The following is a 17,600-nucleotide window of genomic DNA, read 5'->3' as shown; positions in this document are numbered from 1 at the left end:
AGGTAAAATTATACTCTGTGGCCATGTGTAGGAATGACAGCTCAAGAAGTGGCAAGGAAATACTGGGAAGTCAACCAGGTCATCCATATTATTGTCTGGAGGCAGACAATTAAACATAAAATAAATAAAATAATAATTGTTAGTGTGTATTTCTTTAATGGGGAAATTCTAAGTAAAGAGAAGTGCAGTTTCTCTAGTGGAGCTCTGTCTCCTACTGCTCGTGCCAGTTAGGACACCTCTTTTATGGACGCCTAGGGTTTTATGTTGGTTCAACCGGGTTAAATACCTTCTCATCACTGCGGGAAAAGATGGAGATGACAGCGTTAGTGGCAGTGCCGAGTCTCATCTCGGTGGGTTATTATATACCATGACTGAGTATGTGTGATGTCTGAGTCTACAAATACTCCACCCTTTATCTCTCCCTGTGTCTTCTGAGCTTCTATTACTACTATTACTGTTACAGTACTATTACTATTAGTACTATTACTATTACAGTAAAGTGTGAGGTGGAGGACGTTGACAGTGTACATGTGTAAAACTTCTGCACATGCATGATGGAAACCAGCATGTAGTGCAGATCGGATAGTGACATCCCCATCCAACATTACCTGCTACAGCTCTGTAATGTCATGTTGGCTTTGTAAAGCATCATGGAGGCACTGGGGAAAAAAAAGCCCTAGCGGGATTCACAGTGAAGTTTTAGGGATACATTCAGTGAACAATATCACTGAGGTCATTTACTGCAAAAAATTATTTGGTGAAATTTGACAATTAGCACTACGTTAGAGAGTTCACATTTGTAGGCTTGCTATGTTGCTGTAGTGGTTAAGATTTTGGACTTCAAACCGTGAGGATTTGGGTTCAAATTCCAATACTGTGAAAGTGTAGCGCTGAGCAAGTCACGTAATCTGCCTGTGCTCCCATTGGAAAACCAAAAGAAATGTCACCAATTCTACCATAAATGTTTTAAGTCACCTGGGATACAGGAGACAGCCAAATAAGTAAATATATTGTTCTTTTTAGTGGCTCCTGGTGTTCCTGCATCCCCACGACATTTGTAAGCCTTAAGGTGCCATAATCCTTTACAGGTGAAAATCAGATAATCCTGTCCAAGCAAATTAGTTTTCCAGACAATTACTGTACTTTTCAAAGTTTATTGCTTTTGGTTATGATTTATGTTTATCTATCTATCTATCTATCTATCTATCTATCTATCTATCTATCTATCTATCTATCTATCTATCTAACTATCTATCTATCTATCTATCTATCTATCTATCGAACATCATGGCAGAACATCACACGGTTCCTCTTGGTACAAGTTTCATTTACTTCTGTAATGGTGCACTTGCAGCCTCCTGGCTGTGACAGTACTTGTCTTGCCATGGTGTTGTATTGCAATGTCATTAAATTGCATTCAATCCTGACCATGTATGAGGAAACTGGGTTTAGGAAACAGATTAGGCCACTAAAATTACAGCCAAATTATTATGAAAAAGTGTAAATTGAAATTACTGTATAATCCATTTTCAGAAAATCTTTATTACCTCAATAAGTCAAAAGTTATTTATCATTTTATTCCTACTTATACATGACTAAGCAAATAAACATTAGTCTTTCTTGTTTTAGATTATGTGTGTGCTGAAACTCATATTTATTTCTAAATAGGGTATTTTACAGTAATTTCTTAAGGAGTAAATCGCTGAAGCATCAGTTGTGCAGTTCTAATGATTAATCACTGTTTTGCACAGAGTAGGGCTTATTGTCTTTAAATGTAGAGGAGCTTAAATAAGTCAGAATTTGATAAATGAGACAGGATTCAGAAAGTTGTAGACCCAGCAGTAGGAGCCATTTCTGTGCAGTAAGCTCCGAAAATAGGCCTAAGTATGCTTGTATTCCCCCATGTATACCGCAAAATCAATTGCTTTATTGATCTGTCAGTAATTAAATGAAGTCTTAAAAATAACTCGGTATGGAACCAAAACTAATGCATTGGATTTTAGGCTGAGTAGAACAGATTTTTCAAATCATAATGTCTAAGTAAATGTACAAAAACAGATTCTAAGTACTGAAAGTGGTACCTTGGCAAAACTTTCAAAAGGTACACTTTCTGGTAACAAAGCAATTGCTTTTTGCACCAATAACTGAGGATACTGTTGATTTTTAAACGCATAGTGTAATACACTGTAAGTCACTTAAAATACTCTTTGTACAACATTACAACATACAACATTATGATCATAATTTAGATAGATAGATAGATAGATAGATAGATAGATAGATAGATAGATAGATAGATAGATAGATAGATAGATAGATAGATAGATAGGAAAGGCACTATATAAGATAGATAGATAGTGTACCAGGACTAATGATGAGGCAGGACAAATTCCGAATAATTGGTGTGGTATTATTGAATCAACTCTCGGCAATGGGCACGGTTCTCATCTCTACCACCTTCACTTCCCCTACCTCTTCATATCTTAAATCATTCTTGAGGCAGACTGAAGACTTAAGTGCCAGCTTAAGTGAAAAATTAAAGAACACGTACTAAGTAATTGCAACACAAACACTAACTTAATCAGTTTTAATGAGTTTTAATGCGAAAAAATGACAACAAAAGAAGAGAAGAAGCGGGCTGCTAACCTGCACCTAACATGCATCTAACCTGCAAGTCTATGGACTGTGGGAGGAAACCAGAGCACCCGGAGGAAACCCGCACAGACACGGGGAGAACATGCAAACTCCACGCAGGGAGGACCTGGGAAGCAAACCCGGGTCTCCTAACTGTGAGGCAGCAGCGCTACCACTGAGCCACTGTGCCGCCCTACTGATTTCATATACTGGTATCATATAATGTTCTCCTGACCCTTACACATCAATCACCTCTGCACCTCAAAATACTGTATATTAAGGTTATTAGAAAATAATAAACCAGTTGTGATTCAGTTAGAGGACCTTCCCTGGGACAGCCAGGACAAGACCAAGAGAAGACAAAAAGGAGAACAAACTGCACAAGCTATTCTTATAATCTGACTAAATGTTGTTGTTGAATGAAGTCATTATTCTGAGCTTTACTGTCATTATGCTTTGTCAAGTTGACTACTGAAATCACGAAAGAAGAATTTATTTATCTTTATGTCTGTGAGCTCTTTTTGAATATATGAAAAATAACTGGAGTCTATAAAGTTCAAGGTGTTCTATGCACAACAGAGAAGAATTTCCTCACACTCACACTATGTGTGAATATTCAGTTACCCAGTCTCCACAACAGTATGATTTCTTCAAGAAGTGGATTCAATAAAGTGTTCCTTAGGGATTTTGTTCCGTGATGATTCGATGGCATTACACTTCCTACAGATTTATTTCGGGCCACATATTCATGGTGTGAACCTTCTGATCCTCCTCATGTCAAAGGCACCCTTAATCAAGATGTGGAGACTGTGCAGAGTTCATGGGACCAGCTTGAGATGATGGAGACATTATAACATATAAATGATATCATTCTGGCCATAAACGGGGTGTACTCCGTCAGAAACAAAGTTTAGGTATATTTTGGCTTTAAAATGATGCTCAAGTAGTATTAGAAGGTCCAATATGTGCCAAAACAATCCCAATCCCCACCTCATTACACAAACTTCAGCCGCCTGTACTGCTGGCACAAAGCAGGGCTGGTGTTCTGTTTCTGCCTTGTGCTTATAGATGAGATAGGATTTGACATTTAATAGTCAAAAAGGAAAAAAAAATATGAATAAAAAAATCCCATTTGTTAAACATTTCCATGTATACCACAGGAGCCTGTGTGAAAGGTTTCAGTATTATATCCCACTCATAGCAGAATTTATAAAAGAAGATGTTTGATGACTTAACATATACTTCATTTAATGTTAAGTATACTTTCTTCTAACTCTAGCCAATTCATTCACTTGAAATATCTTACACTATGAACAGACTGAATCATATTTTGAAAGGCTCTGCATTTAGAATATGGAAAAATATTCCCCATTAGTTACTTGTGTTTACCAGAATATAGAATTTCCAGCTCTTTTCCTCTTGGAATGACTGCTCACCATTCATACTCAAAACTGATGGAAATGTTAGCTTAAAAAGTTAGTTGTTACCTTAAGAATTTTTCTAATGGAGAACACAGCAGTCTTAGTACTAATCAGCCCTCATGGAGAAGGTGAGCAAAGAAGCATCTGGAACATTAGAACACTGTAGACGAGAACAGGCCATTCAGCCCAACAAAGCTCGCCAGTCCTATCCACTTATTTCCTCCAAGAAAACATCAAGTCGAGTTTTGAAAGTCCCTAACATCTTACTGTCTACCACACTACTTGGTCGCTTATTCCAAGTGTCTATTGTTTTTTGTGTAAAGAAAAACTTCCTAATGTTTGTATGAAATTTACCCTTAACAAGTTTCCAATTGTGTCGCCGTGTTGTTGATGAACTCATTCTAAAATACAAGTCTCGATCCACTGGACTAATTCCCTTCATAATTTTAAACACTTCCATCATGTCACCTCTTTATCTTCTTCAAGCAAAAAAAAAAGAAAGAAAGAAACAAAACGTCTAACAACATCTCAAAGTGGATAAAGAGTAGGACGCTTCAGAGTTAGCATACAAATGCGTCCATCTCCAGTGCGCAGTATACGTCCTTCCATTTTCAGAACTTGCTCGATCCATTTACTGCATCATTGAGCCCTGCAGGCCAAACGGGCGCCTTGGACACAAGGCTGGCATCAACACATGATGTACAGCAGCACATATAAAAATAAGGCAAATTCTCATGTACAACATAAACAGTAATCAAAAAACAAATGATATTAAACATGAGCAATTTTCATTCCATTCTAAGAGAAATCAGGGGTAGGTTATTTCTTTTTTTCTCTAACATTAGTTTACAAGTAAATTTCACAGATGGTTCAGACCCACAGCTGGGTGCAGGAAGACCTCAGTGAGAAAGGAAATTCACAGAGTAAAACAGAGAGAGCATACGTGTCTCCAGTTTGGCAGATTCTGAAAAATTCTCTCTGCATTTTTTGGAAACCGAATCCTTTAAGCAATCAATGCAGAGAGAAATTTTTAAAACACTTCTAAACCTAAAAATTAAACATCACAAATCAATACAACCATTGGCTAGCTAGCTTATTTTATTTTGCTATCATTTCTTTAACGTCTTTGAAGTCAACCAACGTACCAACCGTCTTGCTGGAATGAGAGAAAGTATAAAATTCTTATCATGATGAGACACATATTGATGCTATACTCTAGTGGTGTAGGCATACTGTAGGCTTTCAACCCAAAGGCTTTATTCTTGACTCACTGTATAATCCCTTAATGATTCAATTAATATAATCTCTCTATATAAAAAAATCCAACGTCTGTCTGTACTTAATGGATTTAGTTTTTTTTCCTATAATTTGCTTGAACAATCCAGTTGATTTTACGACTTCTCTCATCAAGTATCATAGTTTGCTTGCAGGAGCGATATTTTTGATCTAATCCTAGACATAGGGTACAGGCCGAGGGGATGAGGAAATGTGACGTCAGCAGCGGGGAGCTGGGCAGGGCCATCCTTACTCACATGCCAGCCTCTGTTCAAATCGCTGTACCTCTGGCCACATTTTGGAGTGTACCCTGTCTCTGCTTAGCTAGCGATACCTGTTTGTTTACTGATTTTTAAAATTTGTCCCATTTCACTACTACAGATAGATAGATAGATAGATAGATAGATTGATATGAAAGGTACCATATGATTAATAGATAGATAGATAGATAGATAGATAGATAGATAGATAGATAGATAGATAGATAGATAGATAGATAGATAGATAGATAGATAGATAGATAGATAGATAGATAGATCTTTATTGTCATTGTCACTTTTACAAAGGAACAACGAAATTGAAGGTGCAGTCGACTCAGTGTGAGGCATAAGAGTTAAAAAGACAAGAAGAGAGAAAATAATAACAAACTGAATAGTAATAAAAGTAGTTTACTACATGAGTAAAGCCGTGGGGGAAGACCAGCCACCCATATATTGTCCCTAGGTTTTGAAATAGCACAGAAGTGTCTGCGACGGAGTCCAAAAATGAACGGAATTGAGTTTGTAAAGATGGTGGTTTTAAATATATACATGGGAAGTGACATAGGGGAACTTTAAGTGACCTTCTTCTGACATCTCAACCGGAAGGGACGTTGTCCTAGGTGTTGGAACCGGAAGTGATGTTGTCCTAGGCGGCGCAAGTGATGTCTTCAGGAATGAGTCAATAAGTTTTTCTCATGTGTTGTCTGCAGAGACTACAGAAGAAAGTTTAGTGCACCCTGCCACACCCTGGCCTGGTGTGCAATTACCATCACTTGGATCATGCAACGTCCTCCTATTCGCATGTGCGTGACGATAGATAGATAGATAGATAGATAGATAGATAGATAGATAGATAGTGTAGGAAAGGCAAATGATGAGGCAGGACAAAAGCCAAATGCTTGCGATGCCAACTAGACACATCCCCATTTAATTCCATTAAAAAAATAAGAAAACATAATGAAGCCATTTGCTCATCGGCACTCTTTGTTAAGGACAATTCCCTTGAATTAGTGCTCTCTCCATGTCACACTTTCTCTCTATTCTCTCTCTCTCTTTCTCTCTGTCTCTCTCAATCATTTGCTATCATGGTCAAGTCTGAAATGAAATGTCACTTTCCAGAAGCATCTCCTTGTTTTATACCGAGAGGACTATAAGGCTTCCTTGGCTTTGTTGCCCTTTAGGGACAGATTTCTCAAGACTGTGAGGGAAAAGAGGAGACAAGACTGTTAGCAATAGTAACTTCTGTCATCCTGAGGTGCTACCACATACCTTAGATGAACCTGGAAGGTGACCTTCTGGCATGTGTGCATGACCATAGATAGACAGATAGAATTTTATTTGTTCCAAATGGGAAATGTATCTTTTTATAGAACCTTAATAAATATAACAAACCACAACAATCCACTTAAATGCACTCCAGAATTACTAAAAAGAAATAAAATTTCTGATTTAGCTAAGGAAACAAAGAACAGTGACAGCGAGGCAATATAAAAGTGTCTTTCAATAGGCATGTAGGAGCCCCAGTAGCATTTCTTCACACACTTCTGCTATCAGCGTTGTTCATAATGGCACTCAGTCTTGTGTTCTCCTCCACTATTACCTCCAGTTTGGGTTGCTGCCTCAGGCAGTCTGGCTCTGACAGTTGTAGTCCGTGAAATGAGTGCAGACTTCCAGCCTTGTCATTTCTTTTATCACCAGAATGGGCGGGGCTTCCCGGGTAAACCTAAAGCATTGTCATTAGTCTTCTGAGGGCTCCTTCTCCATTCTAAGCCTGGGACAGGAAGAGAGATTAATAGTTGTGTCTCACCCCTAATTGTCCCCCAGTTTACATTTTGATCTGAGCCTTCCGAATGCTCCTGTAGCACACATGTGTGACACAAGCTAAGTATTATAAGAGGAGTTGCAACCATGTCACCACTGTTCCCATAGTAAAAAAGTATTAGGTGTCTCTTCTCTGGCTAAATTCAAGCTTCTTTAGGAATTTTTTTTTTTCGGCATTCAAGAATGGCAAAGAAAGGCTATTTAAGTATTTTTTCAAGGTCCATTTCCTTAGCTTATAAATGTAACCTAATCCTTAAAGATGAAATTTATTGTGTGTTTATATTGTGGACAGGCCAGTTGATTCTACACAGACAAAAATGCCGACTTCTTGGAATTACTGCAGTAAACAAAATTAATTCAAAAACATCTGTTATAGTCAAGGCAGCATATGAGCATGTCATCTGCAGTGATGGGGTCCTTAGTGTAAATCCAGTGATGCGGATAATAAAATTCTCATTTGTCTCACCTTGGTTTGGCTCTGCTTTGTGTTTTGCACTGTGTCATTGTTTGTTTGGTTATAAGCAAGTCAATTAAAACTCATTACATATTTTAGAAATTTCTGACTGTTTGATTAACAAGGTTCATTTTCTGTCTTATTTAGAAATAAGATACCTTTTGAAATTTTTTGTATTGACTTGCATGCAGTTCTTGAATACAGATATGCATGTAACTTATGGTTTTCCATCCCCATTTGCAACAATGCCAAAATATTTCCGGATGCCACTCCAGCTGCCCCCTTTGTCAGTTAAGCATGTTGGTGAAAGCTCTGTTGCTGCTAAAACAATTTTATTAACATCTGTGATTGGATGGAAATGGGACTGCAGCTCGAGTCATGGTGAACTGAAGGTGTATTTTTAGTGTAGGCCTTGGAATCGATACCATGAAAAATGAGTATTGAAGCAGTTTTAAAATGTTAAAATTGATAATTCTTGATATTTCAATACTTTGATAACCCTAATTCTCTTTAGTATAGGATTCAATTATAGATTCATCTCTGAGCCAGGCAGGACAGAACCAATAAATGACAAAATGGAAAGCGAATTGCACAGGCTCTTCTCGTAACTCAAGGAAATGTTGCTGTTATATGTTAATTAAATGTATTATTATTAATAATATTATTATTATTATTATGTTGGATGAAGTCGTTAATCCAATCTTTACTGTCATTACACTCTGTCTATCACTGAAATCGCTGGTACTTGGAACATAATTTACCAGTAAGAGTTTTAACTCACTACTGTCTTTCATATATTTGTAGTGCATTTGTACTGAAATTGTTGTGCAAATAAATATGGCAAAAGTTGTTGTTATCCATCAAGTTACAAATGGGAATTCCATTAAAGCTTTGCAATGCATCTCTGGGCTTAGAAAATGACTTCAGCTGATTGACAAGGAGGATGTGTTCTTAAACTGCTAGAAACGTGAGGGATTTTGCTCGCTTGTTATTTATATTTGAATAGTTTATGGCATAAACAGATCAGATACTGCACATGATTGTGAGAGTGCTTTTATATATGGTGTGACCACTAGAGGGCACTGCAGCATCCCAAACTCCAGACAAAACTGCGCAGATACAAGTCACAGGTACAAATCTACAGTTTATTATACAAAATACCCTATAAAAGACTTCTTTGTAACAGTGGCAAACACAGCACAGTTCTTCTTCTTCTCGTTTTCTCCTTGCACTCCTCCAGGCAAGCTTTTTCCTCACTCACCCAACTCTGACTCCTCTGTACTAAAGCAGCGCTCCTGCCTTTATCTAGGACCCGGGAGTTCTATTGATATCACAACACTGTCCCTGAGAAGCACTTCCACGTTCGACAGAAGTCACATAAAGTAGGGACCATTAATACCTTCAATACCCAACCAACACAACTCCCACTGAACCCAACAGGGCTGCCTTATGGGACTACAGTTCCCAGCATGCCTTTTTGGTATCGGTAGAGGTATCGTAACTCAGGGATGCTGCCACCTAGAATAAATAACCCATACAAGTTGTCTTCCCCTGTCCTTCCATTCTACTGGCATCCATGCCTATTAAGGATGCTTTGTCAACTTCCTCTGGGATGCCAGCATATCCATTCCTGTCCATCTCTTGGATGCAGCAAGGACTACCCGGCCTAACTGGTAGGATGGTAAGGAATCTTGAACCAGCCTGTCCAGGATGCCAGCCCTTGTCTGCCATTCATTACAATAGTTAGGCCCACAATGGAAATTTAGTAGTTCCTTTTGGTTGGGTGAAGTGGACACAAATAATAATAAATAATAATACTTATTATTATATTATACAATATTTATATAGCACCTTTCCCATGCTCAAGGCACTTACAGAATATAAGAAAGAATGGCAGGGTATACAGTATCTAGCATTGTACAAACCAAATAAATAAATAAAGAAGATTACGACAGTGAATTCTGAGAAAAAAAGCCTAACAGACAACACAATTGATAGTCCAGCACACACACACACACACACACAGGTTACATGAGCATCTTGACAGAGAGGTAAACTGAGAGAAGGGTAATAAAGTCAAGTAGAGCTAAAAGCCTTCCTGAACAGATGAGTTTTGAGTTGTTTTTTAAAAGAATTCATGGAGTCAGCTGACCTGATTAATTTCGGGAAGTCATTCCAGAGTCTCAGCGCTATAAGACACAAAGGGCACAAAGTGGGAAACTTCCCTGGACATGGCATCAGTTCATCACAGAACATGTTCCCACAGGACTATTTAAGTTTACTGAACCTGCACGTGTTTGGGGATGCATGAGAAAAACACGGGGAGGATATGCAAATGCCACACAATATGTCCAGGTGTGGGTTCCAAACCCAGGAAAATGAATCCATGAGGCAACAGTGCTAATCCACTGTACCACCCTGGTGCCTACCATAAAAATGAAAAAATATGGTTTAATCGCTATAATTTTTTCTAGACATAAGGCAAATACTAAATCAGCTTCCTTTCCAATAGCCTAAGTCAGAATTTTTCTGTAAACCGTGGCTTCTAAACAAAATGAGAAACACATTCGAAAAACAGATCAACGCCAGCATCAAAACCAGAATTCCTCAACCAAACCCTATATTTTGGTTTTGCTTCCTTTTTCATTAAACGCTGCACTGTTGTTTTAGATTTCCCAAAACACTTTCGCTGTTCCATCTTAGAGCTGGATAAGTTGTTTTGTTTTAAACTCTTGACATTTTCTGCATTTTTAAAACGTAAACATTTATTTTTACTACTTTTTTAAGTCATAGACTTTGTCATACATTAACAGGGTCTTGACTTGCTTTTACCATCAAATTTCTTGGCATGGAGACCCCAAGTAATCCTTCACCACCATTGGTGTGTGACACATTTAATTATGACACACAATGGTAACAACAGAATATAATAAAATAGGTTTTATTTTGAATTATATGAGGCTTGTGGAAATTGTTGTTGGTACCTGTTTGCTACAGGCAAGTCATATTTATAAAAAAACTATAAACACAAATTCCACATACACTATTTGCATTATCTCTATACTGTATATAAAATCCATCGTCTGTATGTCTGTCTGTGTGTTTTGACGAGAGAACTACTTAACGGATTTAGATCTTTTTTCTTTGTAGAACTTGATTGAACATTCCGGTTTATTTTGCGACCCCTCTCATTGCACTATGTATCATAGTTTGTTTGCGGACCCAATTTATTTGTGCAAATCTGAGAGACACACAGCAGGCCGAGGGAAAGGGAGGGTAGTGCCCTCCTCACTCACACGTCAGCCTCGGGGAGTACCTTACCGCCGCTTACCTAGAGAGAACTACTTAACAGATTTAGATCAGATTTTTTTCTATAATTTGCTTGAACAGTCCAGTTGATTTTGCAACTTCTCTCATCAAGCTAAGAATTAAAGTTCGTTTGCAGGAGCGATATATTCGCGCTAACCCGAGACAGAGGCTACGGGCCGAGGGGAGGGGGAAGCATGTCATCAGGATTGGGGAGCTGGGCCGGGCCCTACTTGTTGACCTGCTTCACTAGATAGATAGATAGTTATGTAAAGGCACTTTGTGATAGATAGATAGATAGATAGATAGATAGATAGATAGATAGATAGATAGATAGATAGATAGATAGATAGATAGATACTTTATTAATCCCAAGGGAAAATTCACATACTCCAGCAGCAGCATACTGATAAAAAACAATATTAAATTAAAGTGGGGTAAAAATGCAGGTATAACAGACAATAACTTTGTATAATGTTAACGTTTACATGGGTGGAATTGAAGAGTCACATAGTGTCGGGGAGGAACGATCTCCTCAGTCTGTCAGTGGAGCAGGACGGTGACAGCAGTCAGTCGCTGAAGCTGCTCCTCTGTCTGGAGATGATCCTGTTCAGTGGATGCAGTGGATTCTCCATGATTGACAGGAGCCTGCTCAGCACCCGTCACTCTGCCACGGATGTCACGACTACGTGAGTGGAGCTGCGGGGATGGCTAGTAGAATATAAATACAGAAAACAGATCGATAGAGCACGGTATAACATGTATAATGATACGCTAATAGCACATGCGCAGATAGCATATTGCCTCACCCACCACACAACAAACCACCAGTACTGGGACCCGAGTGCAGCGAGTGACACCTCAGCACCACAATGTAGACAATACAACTCAGCAATGCTATTCAAGGAGATCGTGATTGATGGTAGGCAATGCCCTGTATGACAAACTTTGAACAAGCAAAATACATTTCTCCAAAAAAGCAAAAATGAAGAGATGACACCATCTGTGCTCACTTTCCCCATCTCTGTAAGCTGATCCAAGCCAGTATCCTCCCAGATCCTCGCCGACAGCCATACATCACCATACACCAACACGGAGAAGCACTTGTAGGTATTTGCTCTTTTACCACACCACTCTTTCTGCGTTCTGCACCAGAACAAATGCCCTCATGTTTCTTCATATGGAGAAAAAGGCTGCAGATTAGAAGAAAATACAATATATGTGCTAAAGGCAGAAATTTTGCTGAAATACGAAACACAATTTGCTTTGTGAAGCAAAACTGTAAGTGTTCTGAGAATATTTTTGCTTATCACTAGTCAAGTTTTGTATTGTTTCAGTCTGAATGAATGCCAGCGTGTGCTGCAATGGACTGGTCTCCAGGTGAAGAAATAGTCCTGCTTTACACTGGTTACTAGCGAGATCGCCTTTCACTTCCTCAACCCCAAAATGAAAAATGCTGGCTCACAAACTGATTATACAGATGTTTCATAACAGTGCAAATTTTTTTTAGATTTTCCATGCCAGCATTCTATTCTGCTTTTAAAGTTTTGTTTTACTATTATGCTTGTGTTATTTTATATATGTAGATTCTTTTTATCACTACAAAATCTTTGTCTTTGCAGGGGGCTTAGAAGAACATGGTATTTCCAAGAAGAAAGGTTCTCTGTATCAGCTTTTAGAGAGGATAAGAAGATTTGGCTCAGGTATTTACTTCTTACTTCAAGTTAGCAAGCTAACGAATACAAATCTCAAGTCAGTGTCTTAAACCCTGTGGGAAATGTTTGCTTTCGCCACACAGGCAGAGCAGTAGATGATTATGGAATGCTGCCAGCTTTTAGAAGTGCTGCAGTATGAAGAATGGTTTACATTTAGAACTTTAAACTCGCTAATCATCACATTTAGTCAAAGACGGATGATGATAACCTGCTCTTGTTTCTTTGGTGGATAAGAACTCATACAAACTATTGCATTAATTTTCAAACTTTTCTACAAGATTTTACACTCATTATTAGGAGTAGGATTAAGACCTGAAAAATGTGTGCTGTGGTCACCCAGCTTCACAGGGGTCAGATTCTGTATTGTACTTCCGAGGTTTTAATGATTAACTGGCCATCTAGTTCTGTGTAGAAGATTATTTGTGTTCTGTTTTGTGTGATATCCATTACATGCTCAACCTGTTTGGAAGGGGGTCTCTCTCTGAATCGCCTTTCCCAAGATTTCTTCCATTTTTTTCCCTACAAGGTTTTTTTGGAAGTTTTTTCTTGTCTTCTTACAGAGTCAAGGTTGGAGAACTGTTAAAAACAGGGTCTGTTAATGCCCATTGAAGGCGCTCCTTGTGTGATTTTGGGCTATACAGTGGTACCTCAGTATAAGTCCAATTTGGTATACGTCCTGTTTGGACGCAAATAATTTTGCTTGGTATACGACCTTTGTTTGGAATACGACTCGCGTGCTAGAACACCGCTCGCTACCCTTGTTTACCTCTCTCGAAATAAAGCCATGACTGTCCACGAGCGTCAGTACGCCAGTTGCTAGCATTCAGCGAACAACCCGCGCTATAACTCTATTTGAATTTTTAAGTGATTTTTGTGTTTTTTTCGCATAAATTTGAATTGATTGTTGAAAAGTATGAAGGTGGCATGCGTATCCGGAAGATGGCTGCTGCATACCGTATGCCAAGAATGACGGTATCTACGATTGTGAAAAACAAAGACGTTATTAAAAAGTAAAGTGAGGTTAAATTTTCTATTTCATCTAATTGCTTTTGTATTTATGTATTTTAGTATTAAGCAGTGTTTAAATTATTTTATACAACCCCATCAAGGTATAATATGCCAATAGCAATAGGATTTTTTTCATGGGAATGGATTAATCATTTTCCCTTTATTTCTTATGGGAAAAATTTGTTTGGTATACGTCCTGTTTGGTATAAATCAAAGGATCTGGAACAGATTAAGGATGCATACCGAGGTACCACTGTACAAGAAATTAATTGTTGATTCTCAGCCTGCTTTCTGTATTTGTAGAGTTTGCTTATTCTGCTTGTATCTAAGCCATTTTTCTCCTCACTTTGTCACTGTAGCTTCACTGGTGTCTTTACATTTGCCTGATAGTGTGAGTTTGTGTGCCCAGCAACAGACTGGTAGTACCTTCTTCAGGAATGCTCCCAGGATAGGCTCCAGCTCCTATGGGTTAAGCATGAATTGTTGAATGGACTTGTAAAGCATGACACTTTCAAATTGAATTTTTTCTATATACAAATAAATGGCTTGGGTGCCAAGAGGAGATGTTTGGCAAGCAAACCTGTGGTTCTAACCATCTAATATGATATCGATTAGTTTTCTTTAAAAAAAAAAAAAAACCTAGGACATATTTCTTATTTTGCATTGCATATGTGTTTCTTCCATCCATTCATCTATTAATCCATCAGTCCTTCCATCCTTTCGTTTTTTAAACCTGTATTTAATTGCGTTTATAGCACTGATGTTTCTTCCATAAGAAATAATGCAAAATGCTGTTAAGATGGTGTGTCCTGTAGAAGACATAACAGAGCCCCAAACCCCACACAAAATTGTAATTACTCAACTCTTTTCTTTCTTTTCTCCTCCTCCAATCATCCCAACACCAGCATTGTCCTCCTCCTCTCCCAACTCCAACTCTCCTGGTGGTTCCTTTTCAACCTGGAACTGACATTGTCCCAGGAAGCACTTCCCATCAGGTGGAATTTCCTTTAGGCAGAGGAGCCTTCTCTTAAAAAGCCCCCCTGGTAGCAACCTAGTAATCCAGCAGGGCTGTTCATTGAGACTACAGATCAGGGCAAAAATGGGAGACCCACCAGTGGAAAGCTGCCACCCAGCGTACTGGGGAAACACAAGGCCCCAGAAGGCAGTCTCCCTCTGTCCTTCATCTATGATAGTTTCCCAAACAGGAAAGGGAATACCACGTATCTTAGCCGGAACCCCCATTCATTCCTGCATTGACGTTTACAGACTGCACATTTTCATGGCCCGTGCAATAAATTGAATTTTAATCAGTGTACAAAAAATAACAGGTGAAAAGAAATTATATCTTGTCCTATGTACAGTGCCCACTTGTCTATGTTCTGTTCACCAGGGACCCCTTTACTTTGCTGCACTAGCATTTAAACTGACTAAGGCATCCCATCACTCTGGACTTGTCTCATATCCAGAACAAGAAGTGAGCCAGCAAAGCAGAATGTAGCAGCATATCATGCTCTGACCTCCAAGGGGACACCCCAGTTCTCCATAATATTGGATGTATTTTACATTCAAGGGGGATTCAATTAGGCATTCAATCGGGAACACTGCCTATTAAACCTACTCAAATGTGCAGGTATTTTATACCACATCATGAGAAGTAAGAAGAAGCTGACAGAATAATAATAATTCTTTACATTTAAGAAGTACTTTTCTCACTACGCAACGCAAAGCAGAATAGTAAGTACAACATGTACCTAAAGATGTCATTTCATCCTCTACTTCTTTCGCCCACTCCTTTTGCTTCCAGTGAAGCAACAACCACAGCCACCAGCACATGTCACCTGTACTTGAACTTTTATAGTGTACTTATTGTCCACGTCTTCCTTGAATTTCGCTGAAGTTTCGACTTTCCACTTTACTTCTGTTCGTAACCTTGATCTACATAAAGTGGCGAGCCCCTTTTCTCTGGGCGACTCCATCTCAGTGCTCAGCCAAAATAAGGAGGCGGAACGTAACATAGCCTACTTACTATAATATTACTATCGAAAAATAAAAAAGGGTCAGCTAATTTTCATTTTTCTATGACATCACCAAATTTCAATCAAATCAGTCAAAACAATTTTTAGACTTTAGAATATTTATTTTTTTCTAATGAAGGGATTGTTTTTACACCTAAATATATTGAAATATCAAAATGTCCTCTCTTAGCGGATACCTACTACCCTAGATATATAGTTCTGCCAAATTTCAGCTTTTAAGTAAATAGGAAATAGTGTATTTGTTGATGTGTGCATTTTATATTATGGTCAAGGGAAGTGTTGCAGGTTCACAAGTAAAAGTGTTGGGGCTCCAACCCAGTCATCCCCATTAAATGAAATGAAAATAGTAAACAAAACACGGGCTTGATGGCATCGGAAATGAACAAAAAAGGGTTCCTCCAGATTCTCTCTCTTGGCTTTGAAATGCCTCGTTTTAATCACTGAAACAAGAGCTCCATCCTGCAGTTTATCGAGTGGCACCTCAGGATATATAGCTGGTGGACTGGATGTGGCGGAGACAAATGCCTTCACTGGGCATCTAATCAGCACTGTGGAGGGAACATAAGAGAATAAGGTTAGCGATAGCACCCCCTCTTGACCCAGAGTACCATAAGAAAATTCAGTTTTTTAAAGGTTAGTCTGTTCCTATTGGTAACTTTATTTCTGAAGTGTATTGTTTAATGGATTTTTATTATAGTGTTTCATCATATGAATATGTGAATATTGTACTTAAATGCTTGCCGAAGATAGAAAGTTCTACAGGTGCGCATGTATAAACTAGTGGAAGATGAGAAGTGTTTTCCTTGTTGGATATAACTAAAAGAAGTTGGCTGAGTAAAGTGCATGTGTGTTTAACTCGTTAATACGTCGCAATCTCCAGGTCATTTTACCATTTAAAATCCCTTGGAGATACTCTCTCTTACAAAGATGTCCAGACATCAGTTAACAGTGACCACAAAACCAGAGGGCCTTTAAACTAGAGGCTTCTGACCCTAAGAACAATTAACCTAATAAAATAAGAAATCAAACAAGGGAAAAAAGATAATGAACTAAATTAAAATAATATGCTAATTAGTTTGGTCTTCAATACAAAAGGTAGACGTTAAACAGATATACAGTGCATCCATAAAGTATTCACAGTGCATCACTTTTTCCACATTTTGTTATGTTACAACCTTATTCCAAAATGGATTAAATTCATTTTTTTCCTCAGAATTCTACACACAACACCCCATAATGACAACGTGAAGAAAGTTTACTTGAGGTTTTTGCAAATTTGTTAAAAATAAAAAAAACTGAGAAATCACATGTACATAATAGGATGTACAGAACAGGATTCACAACCTTTGCTCAATACTTTGTCGATGCATCTTTGGCAGCAATTCCAGCCTCAAGTCTTTTTGAATATGATGCTACAAGCTTGGCACACCTATCCTTGGCCAGTTTCGCCCATTCCTCTTTGCAGCACCTCTCAAGCTCCATCAGGTTGGATGGGAAGCGTTGGTGCACAGCCATTTTAAGATCTCTCCAGAGATGTTCAATCGGATTCAAGTCTGGGCTCTGGCTGGGCCACTCAAGGACATTCACAGAGTTGTCCTGAAGCCCCTTCTTTGATATCTTGGCTGTGTGCTTAGGGTCGTTGTCCTGCTGAAAGATGAACCATCGCCCCA

General features: G+C 38.5%; 1 protein-coding gene across 4 annotated transcripts in view; it reads left to right on the top strand.

Moving 5' to 3' along the window:
* Nucleotides 1-17,600, top strand: part of tll1 (tolloid-like 1) — a 322,342-nt gene that overhangs the window by 164,764 nt on the left and 139,978 nt on the right. For all 4 annotated transcript variants that reach the window (XM_039759616.1, XM_039759617.1, XM_039759620.1 and 1 more), the window contains one exon: nucleotides 12,794-12,874. In XM_039759616.1, the coding sequence (XP_039615550.1) occupies nucleotides 12,794-12,874 (81 nt within the window). The remainder of the gene's footprint in view (nucleotides 1-12,793; nucleotides 12,875-17,600) is intronic.

Source organism: Polypterus senegalus, chromosome 7 (genome assembly GCF_016835505.1).
Source record: "Polypterus senegalus isolate Bchr_013 chromosome 7, ASM1683550v1, whole genome shotgun sequence".
NCBI lineage: Eukaryota > Metazoa > Chordata > Cladistia > Polypteriformes > Polypteridae > Polypterus > Polypterus senegalus.
This window is presented reverse-complemented; position numbering and strand designations above follow the sequence as displayed.